The 19,595-nt window shown below is 40.1% G+C and overlaps 1 protein-coding gene across 24 annotated transcripts in view; it reads left to right on the forward strand.

The window, feature by feature from the left end:
* Nucleotides 1–19,595, forward strand: part of RAPGEF2 (Rap guanine nucleotide exchange factor 2) — a 326,588-nt gene that overhangs the window by 166,836 nt on the left and 140,157 nt on the right. For 20 of the 24 annotated variants that reach the window (XM_065597906.1, XM_065597907.1, XM_065597913.1 and 17 more), the window contains 3 exons: nucleotides 9,719–9,794; nucleotides 13,800–13,967; nucleotides 16,768–16,785. In XM_065597906.1, the coding sequence (XP_065453978.1) occupies nucleotides 9,719–9,794; nucleotides 13,800–13,967; nucleotides 16,768–16,785 (262 nt within the window). The remainder of the gene's footprint in view (nucleotides 1–9,718; nucleotides 9,795–13,799; nucleotides 13,968–16,767; nucleotides 16,786–19,595) is intronic. The other 4 variants (XM_065597910.1, XM_065597901.1, XM_005299311.5 and 1 more) reach the window with 1 other exon arrangement.

Consider the following 19,595-nt stretch of genomic DNA (forward strand, 5'->3'; position numbering starts at 1 on the left):
GCTAAATACTGTCTTCGACTTGCCTTTCCTTAGGCTGAGAGTCTGTTTTCTATTGAGCATACTTGAAAATGAGTTATTTTAGGAACGAAAAGTTTTTATACGTCGTAGGTAGGAAGAGATGCTTTTTAGCTTTTAATCACTTCAGTCCATGTTATATGTTATCACATGTGCGTGAATGATACAGTATAACCAAATGCAAAGTAGCATTATGCAAAAGTCTCTACAGCAGGAATTGAAAGAACTGTGTGTTTCAGTTTTAAACAAAAGAATGCTGTTTGGGTCTCTGGCTCCCTAGCAACAGCAGAGGATGAAACTCCATCTACCAGCAGCCTTATCATTCTATGTTGGGAGGAGGAAGGGAATAAATTAATGTTGAATCTCTAGTCTGTAAGAGCTAATCTCTAATTTTCCCCTTAATTTTCTCCAGCTAACCAGGAAACCAAAGGACTGCACAAGACAGGTATCTAGTGATAGACCCTCTGGTAAAGGGGTTAACCTGCTGGATACCTGTATTCTGTCAAAATTTGACCTGCCTGGTGATTAGGATCTCTTGCGGAGGGTTTTTTCCTAGCATTTTACATAAGGCTTCATTAGGTATTATAATCAGCTCAAGTGAGCGCCGATTATGAGAGTTGCCTCTATTGCTTGACAATGTATATGAATAACGGTATCTTTTAGGCTGAATTTTTAAAGTCCTATTCACTAATGTTCAATTAAGACAAGATTGTTTTGGTCTTTTCCAATTTCTTTGATTGCAATTATTTTTTCAAGGTGCAACATATCTGTCTTCCGTCATTCCCTCTGTGTGTTACTCCTTGTTGGAGACAGCCGGATCAGGGCATGGGAGTCAGGAGATTTGAGTTCTGTTCTTGTCAATGTCACAGCAAGTCAGTGGTTATAGTCAAGATACTTAATCTTCCTTTTGCCATCGTTTACTCATCTCTTGCATACAGTACTTCATGGAGACAATGTAAAGCATGTTTCGGGCTTACGAAGTACTTTGAGGTCTTTGGATGAAAGATTATGATTGCTGTTGAGTCTTTGGGTTATGTTTACTGGTAAGAGCAACTAGGGTGATGTTGTGATGGGCATGTGATAGGTTGGATCACAGCTCCCCTTGGGAGCTGCCACCCGACATGCCAAGACTACTTCTATCCCTGTTTTCCCTGCCAGCTCAGGACTCCAGCACCCTGTCTTGCTGAGCCAGACACTCCCGTCTGCTCCATCACAGACCCAGTGTCTGAATTACCTGCCCCAAAGTGTGCTTGTCTTTAGCACTCAGATGCCCAACTCCCAATGGGGTCTAAACCCAAATAAATCTGTTTTACCCTGTATAAAGCTTATGCAGGGTAAACTCATAAATTGTTCGCCCTCTATAACACTGATAGAGAGATATGCACAGTTGTTTGCTCCCCAGGTATTAATACATACTCTGAGTTAATTAATAAGTAAAACGTGATTTTATTAAATATAGAAAGTAGGATTTAAGTGGTTCCAAGTAGTAACAGACAGAACAAAGTAAGTCACCAAGCAAAATAAAATAAAATGTGCAAATCTGTCTAATCAAACTGAATACAGATAATCGCATCCTCAGAGATGCTTTAGTAAGTTTTTTCCTCAGACTGGACACCTTCCAAGCCTGGGCACAATTCTTTCCCCTGGTACAGCTCTTGTTCCAGCACAGGTGGTAGCTAGGGTATTCTTCATGATGGCTCCTCTCTCTCTCTGTTCTGTTCCACCCCTTTATATATCTTTTGCATAAGGCCTTTGTCCTTCTGGATTTCCATCCCCCTCACTGGAAAAGAACCAGGTTAAAAATGGATTCCAGTTCAGGTGACAAGATCACATGTCCCTGCAAGACTTCATTACCCACTTGCCAGCACACACACATACCGGAAGAGTCACAGGTAAAACACAGCCATCTGCAGACAATGGTCCTGGGAATCATCAGGATTCCAAACCACAATTAATGGCCCACACTTTGCATAATTACAACAGACCCTCAGAGTTATATTTTATATTTCTAGTTTTAGATACAAGAGTGGTACATTTATACAAATAGGATGATCACACTCAGTAGATTATAAGCTTTGTAATGATACTTTACAAGAGACCTTTTGCATGAAGCATATCTGTTACATTATATTCACTTCTTATCATACTTTTATAAAACCATATAGACTGCAGTGTCACAGGGCGTTTGCTATAGACCACCAAACCAGGAGGATGAGGTAGGTGAGGCTTTCTTTGGACAATTAACAGAAGTTTCCAGATCACAGGTCCTGGTTCTCATGAGGGACTTCAATCACCCTGACATCTGCTGGGAGAGCAATACAGCAGTGCACAGACAATCCAGGAAGTTTTTGGAGAATGTTGGGGACAACTTCCAGGTGCAAGTGCTGGAGGAACCGACTAGGGGCCGTGCACCTCTTGACCTGCTGCTCACAAACAGAGAAGAATTGGTAGGGAAGTAGAAGTGGGTGGCAACCTCGGCAGCAGTGACCATGAGATGGTTGAGTTCAGGATCCTGACAAAAGGAAGAAAGGAGAGCAGCAGAATACGGATCCTGTACTTCAAAAAAGCAGACTTTGACTTCCTTAGGGAACTGATGGGCAGGCTCTCCTGGGAGGCTAATATAAGGGCAAAAGGAGTCCAGGAGAGCTGGCTGTATTTTAAAGCCTTATTGTGGGAGCATGAAGAAACCATCCCAATGTGCAGAAAGAAGCCAAGCTGGTCACCTGCCATATTTTCTATCAACAGAGAAATCTTCAGTGAGCTTAATCACAAAAAGGAAGCTTACAAGAAATTTTGACAGATGACTAGAGAGGAGTATAAAAATATTGCTCGAACAAGCAGAGGTGTAATCAGGAAGGCCAAAGCACAATTGGAGTTGCAGCTAGCAAGGATGTGAAGGGTAACAAGAAGGGTTTCTACAGGTGTGTTACCAACAAGAAGATGGTCAGGGAACGTGTGGGACCCTTACTGAATGGGGGAGGCAACCTAGTGACAGACGATGTGTAAAAAGCTGAAGTACTCAATGCTTTTTTTTGCCTTGGTCTTCACAGACAAGGTCAGCCCCAAGACTGCTGCACTGGGCAGCCCAGTATGGGGAGGAGGTGAGCAGCCCTCAGTGGTGAAAGAACAGGTTAAGGACTATTTAGAAAAGCTGGAAATGCACAAGTCCATGGGGCTAGATGCAATGCATCCAAGGGTGCTGAGGGAGTTGGCGGATGTGATTGCAGAGCCATTGGCCATTATCTTTGAAAACTCGTGGTGATTGGGGGAGGTCCTAGATGATTGGAAGAAGGCAAATATAGTGCCCATCTTTAAAAAAGGGAAGAAGGAGAATCCGGAGAACTACAGACTGGTCAGCCTCACCTCAGTCCCTGGAAAAATCATGGAGCAGGTCCTCAAGGAATCCATTTTGAAGCACTTGGAGGAGAGGATTGTGATCTGGAACAGTCAACATGGATTCACCAAGAGTGAGTCATGCCTGCCCAACCTGATTGCCTTCTATGATGAGATAACTGGCTCTGTGGATATGGTGGATGTGATATACCTTGACTTTAGCAAAGCTTTTGATACAGTCTCCCACAGTATTTTTGCCAGCAAGTTAAAAAAAAAGTATGGATTGGATGAATGGACTGTAAGGTGGATAGAAAGCTAGTTAGATCTTCAGGCTTAACAGGTAGTGATCAATGGCTTTATGTCTATTTGGCAGCTGGTATCAAGTGGAATGCCCCAGGGATCAGTCCTGGGGCCGTTTTTCTTCAACGTCTTCATTTATGATCTGGATGGTGGGAGGGATTTACACCCTCAGCAAGTTCACAGAAGACACTAAGCTGGGGGGGGGGGGGGGGAGAGGTAGATATGCTGCAGGGTAAGGATAGGGTGCAGAGTGTCCTAAACAAATTGGAGGATTGGGCCAAAATAAATCTGAGAAGGTTCAACAAGGACAAGGGCGGAGTCCTGCACTTAGGACGGAAGAATCCCATGTACTGCTACAAGCTGGGGACCGACTGGCTAAGCAGCAGATCTGCAGAAAAGGACCTGGGGATTACGGTGGATGAGATGCTGGATATGAGTGAACAGTGTGCCCTTGTTGCCAAGAAGGCTAATGGCATATTGGGCTGCATTAGTAGGAGCATTGCCAACAGATTGAGGGGAAGCGATTATTCCCCTGTATTTGGCACTGAGGCCACATCTGGAGTATTGCATCCAGTTTTGGGCCCCCCACTACAAAAAGGATGTGGACAAATTTGAGAGAGTCCAGCAGAGAGCAACGAAAATGATTAGGCAGCTGGGGCACATGACTTACAAGGAGAGGCTGAGGGAATTGTTCTTATTTAGTCTGCAGAAGAGAAGAGTGAGGGGGGATTTGATAGCAGCCTTCAACTACCTGAAGGGGGTTCCAAAGAGGATGGAGCTAGGCTGTTCTCAGTGGTGACAGATGACAGAACAAGGAGCAATGGTCTCAAGTTGCAGTGGGGGAGGTCTAGGTTGGATATTAGGAAAAACTATTTCACTAGGAGGGTTGTGAAGCACTGGAATGGTTTATCTAGGGAGGTGGTGGAATCTCCATCCTTAAAGGTTTTTAAGGCCCAGCTTGACAAAGCCCTAGCTGAGATGATTTAGTTGGTGTTGGTCCTGCTTTGAGCAAGGGTTTGGACTAGATGCCCTCCGGAGAACTTTTCCAACCCTAATCTTTGTATGTAGGGCTGTCAAGCGATTAAAAAATTAATTGCACTGTTAAACAATAATAGAATACCATTTATTTAAATATTTTTGGATGTTTTCTAAATTTTCAAATATATTGATTTCAGTTACAACACAAATACAAAGTGTACAGTTCTCCCTTTATATTTATTTTTATTACAAATATTTGTACTGTAAAAAACAAAAGTAGTATTTTTCAATTCACCTCATACAAGTACTGGAGTGCAGTCTCTTTATCATGAAAGTTGAACTTACAAATGTAGACTTATGTACAAAAAATAACTGCATTCAAAAATAAAACAGTCCCTACAAGTCCACTCAGTCCAACTTCAGCCAATTGCTCAGACAAACAAGTTTGGTTTCAATTTGCAGGAGCTAATGCTGCCCGCTTCTTATTTACGTCACCTGAAAGTAAGAACAGGCGTTCTCATGGCACTGTTGTAGCTGGGGTTGCAAGATATTTACATGCCAGATGCACTAATGATTCATATGTCCCTTCGTCTTCAACCATCATTCCATAGGACATGCGTCCATGCTGATGATGGGTTCTGCTCAATAATGATCAAAAGCAGTGCTGGCTGACTGCATGTTCATTTTCATCATCTGAGTCAGATGCCACCAGTAGAAGGTTGATTTTCTTTTTTGATGGTTCGGGTTCTGTAATTTCCGCTTTGGAGTGTTAGTCTTTTAAGACTTCTGAAAGCATGCTCCACAACTCGTTCCTCTCAGATTTTGGAAGGCACTTCAGATTCCTAAACCTTGGGTCAAGTGCTCTAGCTATTTTTAGAAATCTCACATTGGTATCTTCTTTGCATTTTGTCAAATCTGCAATGAAAGTATTTTTAAAACGAACATGTGCTGGGTCATCATCCGAGATTGCTATAACATGGAAATATATGGCAGAATGTGGGTAAAACAGAACAGGAGACATACAATTCTCCCCCAAGGAGTTCAGTCACAAATCTAATTAACGCATTATTATTTTTAACAAGCATCATCAGCATGGAAGCATGTCCTCTGGAATGGTGGCCAAAGCATAAAGGGGCATACGAATGTTTAGCATATCTGGCATGTAAATACCTGGCAATGCCTTCTACAAAAGTGCCATGCAAACGCGTGTTCTCACTTTCAGGTGCCGTTGTAAATAAGAAGCAGGCAGCAGTATCTCCCATAAATATAAACAAACTTGTTTGTCTTAGCGATTGGCTGAACAAGAAGTAGGACTGAGTGGACTTGTAGCCTCTAAAGTTTGACATTGTTTTGGTTTTGAGTGCAGTTATGAAACAAACAAACAAAAGAAAGAAATCTACATTTTTAAGTTACACTTTCATGATAAAGAGATTGTACTATAGTACTTGTATGAGGTGAATTGAAAAATATTATTTTTCATTTAACATTTTTACAGTGCAAATATTTGTAATAAAAATAATATAAAGTGAGCTCTGTACTCTTTGTATTCTGTGTTGTAACAGAAATCAATATATTTGAAAATCATCCAAAATATTTAATACATTTCAATTGGTATTCAATTGTTTAACAGTGTGATTAATCGCGATTAACTTTTTTAATTGCCATTAATTTTTTTGTGTTAATCATGTGAGTTAACTGTGATTAATGGATAGCCCTAATTCTATTATATTTAAGTGCCAGGGTATATCCCCTGTTGCTTATAGGAATGTCAGTAATTCAGTACGTTTTAACTGTATACATACTAATGATAATTCATAAGTGCAACGGCGAAACTTTGGTAAATATACTGGTGGTCAGTTTCTAACATCCTATCCTATTATTAGTAGGATATTATTGTGCCTTTTAAAAACTGGAAATTTTTTCACAAGTGTTGATTCAATGCATGCTTTCTGCCTTAATGCATTGACTGTTTGCTCCCTTGTGCTGCGAGTTAAAGCCCTTGCAGGTAATTCAGACTTGTGGTAAGTAAGCAGGACTGAGTTTTGGAATGTGTTGTCTTCTTGTATTTGCTTTCCTAAAACTTGAAAATTAGACAAGAGGGTGATGTCAGGCCAAATTCAGTGGTTGAGAACTAAAAGCTCCTGTCCATAAGAGACAGCAAAAAAACTCCAGAAGAAGAGGGGCAAGAGTGGAGTGGAAAGGCAAGTATTTGTTTCACTTTCTGGTGTATTCAAAAATCTTACTTCAAGCTTGTGTTAAAAAACCTAGTGACAAGAACAGATTTCTCACCTAGAGTAAAAACTGTACTGTTAGAAATCAATCTTTTTGGGGTATCATAGGGAAACATAGAGATCTTACCTTGATTGATTTTTCCAGTTAGGATACAAATTTACATTCTTGCCACCACGTCTTGTTTACAATCAAGTGGTGGTTGATTAGGTGTGTTTTTTTTTTTGTCCTGAGATTTTTTTTATGTAGCTGATTTGGTTATTGGTGTGGGTGATGACAAAAAAATCAAATAGTTTAGATTCTAAAGGCATTTTTCAAAGAATTAATGAAGTAATGGTTTAATTTTCCCTTCTCCCTTTAAAGGTAGCTGCAATTTGATTAAAATTCAAGAATGTGTTGATGAGTAAGGCAGCACACATTCTTTTAGTATTCAGTAATAGAAGAATGCTTATCTTTGCCTCTGGAAATTTGTGCAACTTATTGAGCAGATTTTAGATTTTTTTATTATTGAATCTTTAAAAAGGCTCAATATTTTGTAAAATCCTTGTCTATTGTAAAAATCTCATGTACCATTAAACATGTACATTGTTATGGTGAAGGAGCACAGCTGGTATTGCTTTTCAATATTTGACTGCCTTCTTTGCAAGTTATTGAAATGCTGTTGTGCATGAATCACCACTTGGACGACAAGTGACATTTTTCATTCTTTACTAATCACCCTGCAGGGTGGGAGGGTAGTAGTAGATTCACTAGAAATACCATTAAGAATGACATATTAAGTTCCTAGTTGGCCTCATTATGAAATTGAGAAAAATCAAGAAAGCATTACGTGGTATACATGGGGTTTTGTTGTTGTTGTTTGTTTTTTAAATAAAACAGTAAATGATGCATAGCAGCATTATTGTGTAATAGATAAATAGGTACAATCTCAAAGTCTGGAATTACATTAGTAACTCTGTTTTTAAGGTTGGGACAGTAAGCTTGATTTTTGACATCCCTTTCCAAAAATGTCTTTAATCCTCATTTTCCCACTCAAATTTATGATACTCGTCTGACACGGCGAATGTTTATTAAAAATTTTGAGGTTTGTTGGATAAAACTGTTTTGATGAAAGAAGTACAATTTTTTTTTTCAAGCTTTTGAAAAAAAGCCATCTTTACTACTTTGAGCACTACATTGCAAAATATATGTGTATATATATACACACACCTCTACCCCGATATAACGTGACCCGATATAACACAAATTCTGATATAACGCGGTAAAGCAGTGCTCTGGGGGGCGGGGCTGCGCACTCTGGCGGATCAAAGCAAGTTCGATATAACGCGGTTTCACCTATAACACGGTAAGATTTTTTTGGCTCCCGAGGACAGCGTTATATCGGGGTAGAGGTGTATGTATATAATTTGTCCAACGATTACTGTTTTATAGGAATTTCTTTGACACTCGTCATTGTTGTATTTAGTTACTTACAGTATATTTGTCAGTTTGGATAGTTAATTTTGTAGTTATTATACATACTATGCATTTTTAACTTGTAAGACCACCTCAAAATCTTGTCAGAGTGCACAACCTGAAAAAGGGAGTCAATATGTTGGAAAACTTTGTGGCTGGATCACTTTAGTTCAAGGAAGTTGGACATCGCCAGCAAAATATTTGATTTGAATATCAAGGACCAGGTCCTAGAATCTGGACAATTTCTTTCCATTGCAGGAATGTAGGAAGTGGAGCAGATGTCCTTATCTTTCCATATCCCTTCCCATAATCCTGGGGTCAAGCAGCAGGCAGAAAGGGTAAAGAGCAATTCTACTTCTGGCACAAACTGGATCAATGTTATCCCAGCTTGTAAAGGCTCCCAACAGCTGTTCCACTGTTCTAGGACTTGAGGACCTAATGGTGTTCCAGCCACTCCCCCTCCTATCTCAGAGTATCTCCTATCAGGGGCAGCATCAAGTTGACTATACCATCTATATGCTAGCCAGGAATTCCCCAATGGAAGGAGTCAGTCCCCAGGTTGTTCACGCCAGTTTTCCAGTGGGTCCTAAGATCTTATACTATCTTGTGTTAATACATAGCATTCAGTGTATCTCTTTATACTATATCTGTAATTACAGCAAAATATATTATTGCTATCAGAGGTACAGACATTTGCAATTTTATCACATTTCAGTGTAGTGTATTAAAAAAAAAATTTACATCTAACAATGTGTGAATATAATCTAACATTTTGACACCACATGCAACTTTTAAGTCTTGTAGGATTTTGAGGTCTATCTATATGCTCCTATTCCTTTAAATGGGCAAATATTTAAACTATTTCTCATTACAGTCATACTCTGTTTTTTCTTGTAGACAGCAATGGAGAATCAACATATGACATTATTTTAAGGAAGGATATGTGGTAAAGAGCTGAATAGCTTTCTAACCCCATCCATTCAGCTATAAGAATAATCTTTAAATGTAGCACATTATATTTAATTATAAAGCATATATAGGTGTTAGAAAGCCTCTTTGATATTGCTGGTATTTTTGTGCATTGTGACTTGGTTATTTGCATATATATCAATGTAACTGTTTCACATCTACAATTATTGCTACTACTATAGCTATCATAGTGCCTAGGAGCCCTCATTGTACTAGGTGCTGTACAAACAGTTCTTCCTAAATTCTATAAATCAAAAGTATATTGGCATTGGCATTCTTTTTATCAGTTAATCAAAGGGGGGAAATCTGCACAAAAATTTTGCTCTGGGCATGTATGTATTTTTTAGTCTTTTTAAGTGTCTGGGGAGAGTTTTTAAATACTTTCTTGAGTTGTATTACAGTTTTGATTTTGTTCTGATTAGGTGTTTTTCTTCCTCAGTTTTGGCAAGCGTTCTGCAGGAAGCTTCAGGCGTGGCTGTGAATGCATTGTTTTAGAGCCATCTGAAATGATTGTGGTAAGATTGTGGTACCCATTTCTTTCAAACAGTATTTTTTCAAATTAAATTACACTTTCAAGTTCTCATTAAGCATAGACAAAATTAGGTAACGCTTGAAATTACTTTGAATTGTCTATACTATACTCAGTTTAAGGTAGAACTAAATTTAGTGTGTGTGGTTTTTCTTTTTTTAATGTAATGCCCTAGTTTGCAATCATAATACATAGCACAAAAGTTGGAAACACCATTTAATTAAATGAATGAAATAAACCTTTCAATAAAGATAAACTGCAAGTTTAAAAAAGTCTATTTAAAAATGCCTGTAAGGATAAGACAATCATATTTGAAGTAGAGATGACAACTATGATTATCCACGAGTATTTATGACATGATAATTAAGCATCTTTGTTTAAAATTGATAAACTAAGTTTAGTTTAAGAATTATTAACAGTTGATGATTAAATTCTGTTTTATTCCAGACATGTAAGGCTTGAGAATGCAGTTTAGGGATATTTTTTACTATTATAGTTAAAATTTTGTCATCATTACTAGTGTAAAGACATATTTGTCATTTAGAACACCTGCTGTGGTCCAGTGCAGAATAGCTTTATTCCCCAGAGTTTTCTCAAATTCAACAGTTCTATCAGTGTCATAGGGCACATCATCCAAACAGATATACCTCCATGACAGGAGAGATTAAATACTTTTGCTCTCTTTCTGAAGGACGTGGTATTCAGACAATACAGACATAATCACCATATAGCCATACACCAAATTATCCAAGCACCATATTATCCAAATGCAGGGCAAATCATATTCAATTGCTGAAAATAATGCCATCTGTATTTACTGGAGATGTTTTAGAAATCAGTTATTCATACCTGCAGTATATCATAGAATCATAGGACTGGAAAGGACCTCGAGAGGTCTTCTAATCCAGTTCCCTGCACTCAAGGCAGGACTAAGTATTAGAGCATCCCTGAGGTTATTGTCTAACCTGCTCTTAAAAATCTCCAAGGATAGAGATCCAAATGGCCTGACTTCTAGAAGCATTAAAGAATAGCTTTCACACAAAGTGTAACTTTCTAACTTATTTAAAATGTATATCCATTAGTCTTCAGGTTTTTTAAATTCTTTGCCACTTTCACTCTAAATGAGGGGTCTCAAACTTAATTTACCTTAGGGCCAGTGCCAGTCCTCAAATCCTCTCAGCGGGCCAATAATATCACTCATGTCACCCAGAACCCCCCCCCAACTCTGCACCCCACCTGCCTAAGGCTCTGGGAGGGAGTTTGGGTGGGGGAGGAGGTCTGGGGTAGGGGTCCAGGCTCTGGGAGGGAATTTGGGTGCAGAAGGGGTGAGAGGTTGTGCTCTGGGAGGAGGTTTGGGTGGGGGAGGGGCCTGGGGTGCAGAATGGAGTTTGGGTGCAGGCTCTGGGCTGGGGTAGGGAGTGGGGTTGCACGCTCTGGGAGGGAGTTGGAGGCGGGAGGAGGTGTGTGGGAAGGGGGAGGGGGTGCAGGCTCTGGGAGAGGGTTGGGGGATGTGGCGCTTACCTGGGGCTCCAACGCAGGGTGGGCAGTTTCCCATTGGGTGCAGGGACGCTCAGGGTGGGGGCAACACGCGGAGGCACAGCCCCGCAGGTGGTGCCAAGGGAGAGACCCAGCCCCAAAATTGCTGGAGCACCGCAGGTCACATTGGGGAGGTTCTCGGGCCACAGATGGCCCATGGGCCGGGACTTTGAGACCCCTGCTCTAAATTAATACATTGGTTGTGTAATAGCAGTTTACCTTGTCCTCTGTCACCATCCTGCTAATAAAACTCTGATGCATTCTATTTTAATGACTTCACAGCATAGAGGGAAGTAGAAATGAGAAATGCCCATTCCTCCCCCCGCCCTCCAATCCAAACCCCATAATTCTGCTGTGGGGAAAATGGCAGTCAGCTCCTTTCAAGGTGTGAATCCACTCACTTTGTCTCCCTGTTTCCATTGTACCTTGTATATGTGGCTGCAGGTTCCGGGAACAGCTTGCTATCCCCAATTCCTGCTGCTATGATACCCATCTTTAGCTTTGGGTGGTACCAATGAATGCCTTTGGTACACAGCTCTTTGATGGGTTGGAGGAAAGTGAGGGACACAAAATGTGGGGGGTGGGGGGGGAGAGGACAGAGAAAATAAGAAAAGGGGCCTAGCGGGGTGACAGGGAAAAGAGACCTGAAAAAAAAAGCTGCAGCTGTGGTAAGGCATGATGAGAGGGGCCTGTGGTAGGTGCTGGATGAGGGCACTTAGCTGACAATCCATCGAAAGTAGGTCGTGAATAAGAAGAGCTTTGGAACCTCTTAGTTAAACCTTTGAAGTATACTTTGGCCCAACCTTTTGGAGGACTGACTGCACTTTGAGTGGAAAGAACTCAATATTCAGAGGACAACATGTGGAGCAGCTACGAAGTCATCACCACACATCTGTTGCATACCATAAGTGTCTATGGGTATGTCTACACTGCAATTAAAAACCTGTGGCTGGCCTGTGCCAGCTTGCTCGGGCAAAGCTGTTTAATAATGGTGTAGACCTTTTGGGCCTGGGCTGGAGCCTGAGTTCTAGGATTCTATGAGGTGGGAGGGTCCCAGAGCTTGGGCTGCAGCCCAAACCTGAACGTCTACACTGCAATTAACAGCCCATTAGCCCAAGCCCCATGAGCCTGAGTCACTGGCATGGGCCAGCCACAGGTATCTAATTGTGCTGTAGACATACCCTTAATAGTTATGTTTAGTCATACTTTATACACCTGGTTAGGGTAGGACTGGTTCTTATTAAAACTTCTTGTCATGTCAGCAGAATGTAATTTGTATAGATGGTGAAAAGAAACATGACAAGGAAAAAATCACCTGCATGGTGGTAGTTTGTCATCATCTTCTTTTCTTAACCCACCTACCACTACTTACGGCCTATTTCTCTTGGGGAATAATCTTTTTGGCCTTGGGATACAGATTGAGGAATGTGACTGGATTTAATCTGCACATAAGGAAAATACTAGACAGTTTTTGCCACTTTCTGCTTCCTTGTAAATGTGGTGTAATTCTAGCATGAAATGATGGTGTTTTAATAGTAAGATGGGCACAGGGGAGAGAGATACAAAAAGCCAAATTACTACAAACTTTATCTTGCATGAAAGTCAGAATTCTGAATTGTAAAAATATTTTCATAGCAATACATTACTATGTAGTAACATGACTGCGACTTTGCTGCAGAACACCAGAACACCTCCAGAACACAGAGAGGATATTGATATTGCTGAGCAGAAAATTCCTTATTCATACACTCATCTACTAGAAATGTTCTGGGTTTTTTTCCTTTGCTATTATTACAAAGTAAATTTCTTTTTATGTAAATTTAATCTTTTTCAAATTTCTCTGATGTGAAAATTCCTCTTTAAAGTCTCAAAATATTTAAAATACGTAATTAAAACAGTGTTGCCTATTGAAGAGAGGCAGGATGGGAGTGGAAGGTCCCAGTATGACCCGTTGAAATCTGTAGGAAAGCTACAAGTTCCTTCCCATGGGAGAGCTTCGTTTGCCAGTGTATTGCATAGACAAAAACATCACTGTGCAAGAATAAAAATTGAGGAAAAGGATGTTAACTTTTTTTTTTTTTAAATAGAGTAAGGCACTTATATAATATGTGAAAGTGCTCAATAACTCTTTTCATGGTAATACTTGTTCTTTCTCATCCCTGCGGACATTTGATTTCTTGGCACCGAGTTCATGCTTTTCACTGTTGAAAATGCAGGAAATTCATAACCAACCACATTTTCTGAAATGGAGTTCAAAGTGCCCTTTCATAAACTAAAGTTTAAACTAAAGTGGGCTTGTTCAGTATCAGTGGCACTTATACTTAAGGATTGTATAAAATAAAAGCTTCCACATGACTAAGAGTAAAAGAAAAGATAGGCTTCTCTTTTATTGCAGAATATGCAGTAACTTTCATTTGTAGGGAAATGATCCTTCATTGTATTTATTTTATTATAGGTGGACTATATGGATGAAAATGAAGAATATTTCCAGCGTCAAGCTTCCCATAGACAATCCCGAAGGAGATTTAGGAAAATCAATCAAAAAGGAGAAAGACAAACTATTATTGATACTGTGGATCCTTATCCTGTGGGGAAGCCACCTTTACCTAGAGGTTATCATACGGTAAGTTACCTATATTTGTTTTAAATACAAGACAAGGGAAAAACATTTTTACAAAAATAATTACCTGAAAGGTCAAATTCACTGTGGGAGTTTCTCCTTAGGGTATCAGTGAATTTGTCCCAAAATGAGTGCGTGTGCCCATGTAATTTGCTTCATAACTCAGTTGAGAACACTTAGCTTGTTGCACATTTATTGTTGTTAAACAATGCTGGCAAGAGGACAGCACATAGCTTTACTCACAATTCCAGTCATTTTTGGCAACTTTGAAACAAATCAGTTACCTAATACATGTGATTTAAATTTCCTGTCAATAATTGAAAATGTAATGGAAATATTTTGGAGTACAGTATTCCTGTGGCTAATCAGTAAAGCATTCATTTTTATGTATAGCAATTGTTTTCTGAAAAGACCTGTATTGCGTTGTGGTAGAAATAGTCCATGATTTGGCTTGTCATTTTTCTATGCAAGACCCAGAGCTGGGAATATTAAACTAACTTTTATTGCTGACTAATACAAGACCAGAAGTTTCAGTCTGAACCATGATATTTTTGCCCAGAGTGAAATACTGCAGTCTGTCCTTTATCATCAGACAAAACATCGTCAGAATTTTCTTTAAAATAGTTTTTGTGTAATTTTACAGGTTGAAAATTATAGGCTTTCTTCATAAAAGATGAAGGATCATAAGTACTAATATTTTAAATGTGTTCTACAAAATTATTTGTTGGATTATTTTATTTTTCTATTGAGCAAGGGTCTACTAGGATAAGAGTAATTAGTTTTGCTGTTTACTTCAGCAGCATACAAAATACTCAGAAAAGTAAGTGGCCTTCAGATCCTGTACTCAGCTGTTTTTTTATGGCCCTGAACCTCCAAAAATATACTACTACACACATAGATAACTTTATGCATGTGATTGGTCATATTGAGTATAAAGTTACTCAAGCACACAAGTGTTTGCAGAATCAGGGCTTGATTGTTTTAAAAATGCTGTCTCTAATTTGAAGTAGTGGTTTTTCCCCTCATTTTCTCCCTACCCATCCACATTCCTTTACTTGTTGCCAATTCCCTGTTGTAATCCATTGCATGACTGTAAATGTGTAGATGTTTGATTACATCCACTGTTAGAGATTTTTTCCTCCTGAGTTAAATAAATACATCTTACAGCAACACTTTATGTATTTTGTTTATACAACAGGCCCCTTTTAATGGCTTAATGTTCTGTGCAATTTTGATTTTTTCCAAATTTATTATGAATTTCTGAGTTGAGTCATTTCATTTGGCTCATTCGTATAACTCTTTTGCAGTTTTAAGATAAGAGATTATACTAGTTTATCACAAACCACCTTTATGTGGCATGCATGTTTGGGTGATGTGGAGGAAGGAATCATTGATGGTTTTTATATAGATGTAACTTATACATCTAATCTACTATTTGAAAAATGGTAACTAGACTTGAGAATGTCATTTGCTTTAGGAGGGCCACACGTGTTGTATAAATTACTTTTTAAGAATACATAATGGGTTGGTGTAGATTTAAATCCAGTACTAAGAGCAAAAGCTCATTGTTAATCATTCTGTTGAAGTTCATAATGAATTTACAAGTCTACTGGGAAATACATTATGAGAATGCCAGGTAGACTGTCAGTAAAACCTGAAATAATTACTGACAATTTTTTTTTTAAATCAACGTATAATTTAAATTAATTATTTAATTACTTGAGATCCTTTTTTTAGGGAAAATATTAAGAGCAGCAAGTTCAAATCGGAATTATGGAAATTGAAGATTTTACCAAGCACTATAAGAATAAAAATAATCTTCATTGTTTACATTCCAATCACATTGATATTATTTATATTCTCTATACTGCATTTTCCAGTCACTCACATCTGTGTAGGTTGTCTCTTCTTCATTCTCCTGCCTTTTGGCCACCCAAAAGGCTTTTTGTTTGTTTTAAAATCTAAATTGTTTGAAAATCTAAATGTCTTTAAAATGGTACTGAAATGTATTCTCTGAAACTGATAGGAATGCAAAGTGCATTATTTTAGTACAACTCCTGAGGGGTTCTGACCATTCACAATTCCCATTAGTCAGCATCTCTCAGGATCAGGCCTTCAGTTATCTAAAATTTAGAAGTTGGTATGAATAAACTAACACATTTTTTAAAAAAGATTTTGAAAATCCCCATATGAAATGAATGGTCAAGTATATTGGATTAGTCTTCAGTTGAATGATCTAATTTAGTATCCATTGTGGGTATGTTTTGATTTGCATGTTAAATACATTAAGATCAATAATAAAAAATAAAATAACATCATCCAGAAAATAGATTGCATAGCTTTAGAGTAAACTAGATTCTTGAATTTTATTTTGTACAAGCTCCTTACTTACCACATCACTGAAATGTTTGCTGAAAGATTATCAATATTTTACTTCACATTGGCCCAATTGATTGTGTACTTAAAAAGCTGGTGTTCGAAATAGTCAAAAAATGACATGCAAAATAGCATCTCTGAAGGAAGTTGGCTATAGTGAAAATGTAGATGAAATTATATAAAGATAGTTATAAAATGGAAAATGCATGACAATACTTTGCAAAAATTGTAAATAAAGCTAAATGCATTATGTTTAATTGTTGCATGGATTACAGAACATTTACACAAACAGCCAATTTATCAGGGAACAGGACTCGCTTTAAAATAATTGTAACATTATCTGATGGTGGAATGTACTATAGCAAGTGTGATAATGTTCATCTTTTCCTTTCTTCCTATATGGCATTCATTTCATTTTGGCTCACAGGAATGCACTAAACCTCAGGTATTGTAATTTATACGTATGGTCCACTAACAGTTTTACTTGTAAGTTTGCAGTGTGACTAATTGTCATAATACCAATGCAGTGTTATGGCTAAATTTGTGTCCTACCTTTGTTTTTTCTTTATTGATGTTTTCTGTATTTCTTCTATAGTGAGAATGCTTAAAATAAATGTGGGATTTGGTGACAGCACACAGTCTCCTTAACCTGATTACAGTAGACCCTCAGAGTTAGACACCTCGGGAAAGGAGGTTGTCCGTAACTGAAATGTTCCATAACTGATCAAAATTCAGCTCCGGCTCCAGTAGTTCACACTCTGGGCCAGGTTCCATAGGCAGCTTCCTTGCAGGCAGCTTCTTTCCCTGCTGGGGCAAGCTTGTCCTCTGACTGCGGTGGGGTGTGAGGGGTGGTGGTGGTGAAAACAGTGCATCTCCTTCCCAGCGGGGGGATTGGGGGTGGTGAAAACAGCAACCCCCCTCCCAAGGGGTGTGTGTGAAAACAGCACCCATGGCTTACATGAAAGAATCGCAGACCCCAGTGCTGCTCTTGCTCTGGCTGCCTTGAGCTGGCAGTGAGGGCTCACAGCTTCGCCTGTGAATCTGTAAGGGGGTGGGGGTGGGGATAGAGGTGGGGACAGGCAGCCCAGATGTGTCTACCTTCAAGATACAACACAGGCATAGTACTGTATTTGCTTTTTTTTTTTTTTGGTCTCCGCTACTGCCTGATTGGTTATTTCTGGTTTCACATGGTGTCTGGTTGACCAGTCAGTTTGTAACTCTGGCGTTTGTATCTTTGAGGATCTACTGTAATTTATCTTCTTCCTTGCCTTCATGACATCACAAGATTGAGGCAATATCACTGGAGGCTGATGTGCAAAGCACAGAAATAAGGAAAATAGGTAGTATATTTAACAGAATGCATTTATGTATTTCCTCAGTATAGATCACTTATTAGACTTTTGTATTGGTTCAAAAAATAAAGTCCATTTGCAGCTGTTCTGCCCTTGCACTTTGTAAGGTCAGGAAAATAAGTTGGAGAAATTAAAAAGTAGGCAGTGGAAATTTCGTTAGCTGAACATTTGTAGGTTTTGCTTTTGCCATTTTGCTGCTGTTTGATTCAGCATGAGACAGTGAGATTAGACAGGTTTCAGAGTAGCAGCCGTGTTAGTCTGTATCTGCAAAAAGAACAGGAGTACTTGTGGCACCTTAGAGACTAACAAATTTATTAGAGCATAAGCTTTCGTGGGCTACTGCCCACTTCTTCGGCAGGGCCGGCTCTAGGATTTTTGCCGCCCAAAGCAAAAACAATTTTGGCCGCCCCCCTGCCTTATTTAATTACCCCACCCCCAGCCCCGCCTCAACTCCGTCCCTTCCCCAAATCCCCAGCCCTGCCTCCTCCCCCCAGGCTCTCAAGCCTAGGAGGGAGGGAGGGAGGGGGAGAAGCGGCGCCACGCTGCGGCCACTCGGAGTCTCCCCCTCCCTCCCAGGTTTGAGAGCCTGGGAGGGAGGGGGAGACTCCGAGTGGCCGCGGCGCGGGTGCCACTTCTCCCCCTCCCTGCCAGGCTCTCAAGTCTGGGAGGGAGGGGGAGCAGCGGCGCGCAAAACGGCCGCTCGGGATCTCCCCTCCCTCCCAGGTTTGAGAGCCTGGGAGGGAGGGGGAGACCCTGAGCCGCGGCAGCGCGCAAAACAGCTGATTCACGCGCCGCTGCTCCCCCTCCCTCACAGGTTTGAGAGCCTGGGAGGGAGGGCAAGTAGCGGCGCGCGAATCAGCTGTTTCGCGCGCCGTGGAAGCAGCAGCGGAGGTGAGCTAGGGCAGCCGGGGCACATTTTTAGGGGTGGCATTCTGGCGCCGGCCATGCCGCACCTAAAAATGTGCCGCCCCAAGCACCAGCTTGTTTTGCTGTTGCCTAGAGCCGGCCCTGTTCTTCGGATGCATATAGAGTGGAATATATATTGAGGGGATACATATACACACATACAGAGAGCATGAACAGGTCGGAGTTGTCTTACCAACTCTGAGAGGCCAATTAAGTAAGAGAAATTTTTTTTTTGAAGTGATAATCAAGCTAGCCCAGTACAGACAGTTTGATAAGAAGTGTGAGAATACTTACAAGGGGAGATAGATTCAATGTTTGTAATGGCTCAGCCATTCCCAGTCCTTATTCAATCCTGAGTTGATTGTATCTAGTTTGCATATCAATTCCAGCTCAGCAGTCTCCCGTTGGAGTCTGTTTCTGAAGTTTTTCTGTTGTAAGATAGCCACCCGCAGGTCTGTCATTGAATGGCCAGACAGGTTAAAGTGTTCTCCCACTGGTTTTTGAGTATTATGATTCCTGATGTCAGATTTGTGTCCATTAATTCTTTTGTGTAGAGACTGTCCGGTTTGGCCAATGTACGTGGCAGAGGGGCATTGCTGGCACATGATGGCATATATCACATTGGTAGATGTGCAGGTGAACGAGCCCCTGATGGTATGGCTGATGTGATTAGGTCCTATGATGATGTCACTTGAATAGATATGTGGACAGAGTTGGCATCGGGCTTTGTTACAAGGATAGGTTCCTGGGTCAGTGTTTTTGTTCAGTGATGTGTGGTTGCTGGTGAGTATTTGCTTTAGGTTGGGGGGTTGTCTGTAAGCGAGGACAGGTCTGTCTCCCAAGATCTGTGAGAGTAAAGGATCATCTTTCAGGATAGGTTGAAGATCTCTGATGATGCGCTGGAGAGGTTTTAGTTGGGGGCTGAAGGTGACAGCTAATGGTGTTCTGTTATTTTCTTTGTTGGGCCTGTCTTGTAGGAGGTGACTTCTGGGTACTC

The sequence above is a fragment of the Chrysemys picta genome, chromosome 5, assembly GCF_011386835.1.
Source record: "Chrysemys picta bellii isolate R12L10 chromosome 5, ASM1138683v2, whole genome shotgun sequence".
Taxonomy (NCBI): domain Eukaryota; kingdom Metazoa; phylum Chordata; order Testudines; family Emydidae; genus Chrysemys; species Chrysemys picta.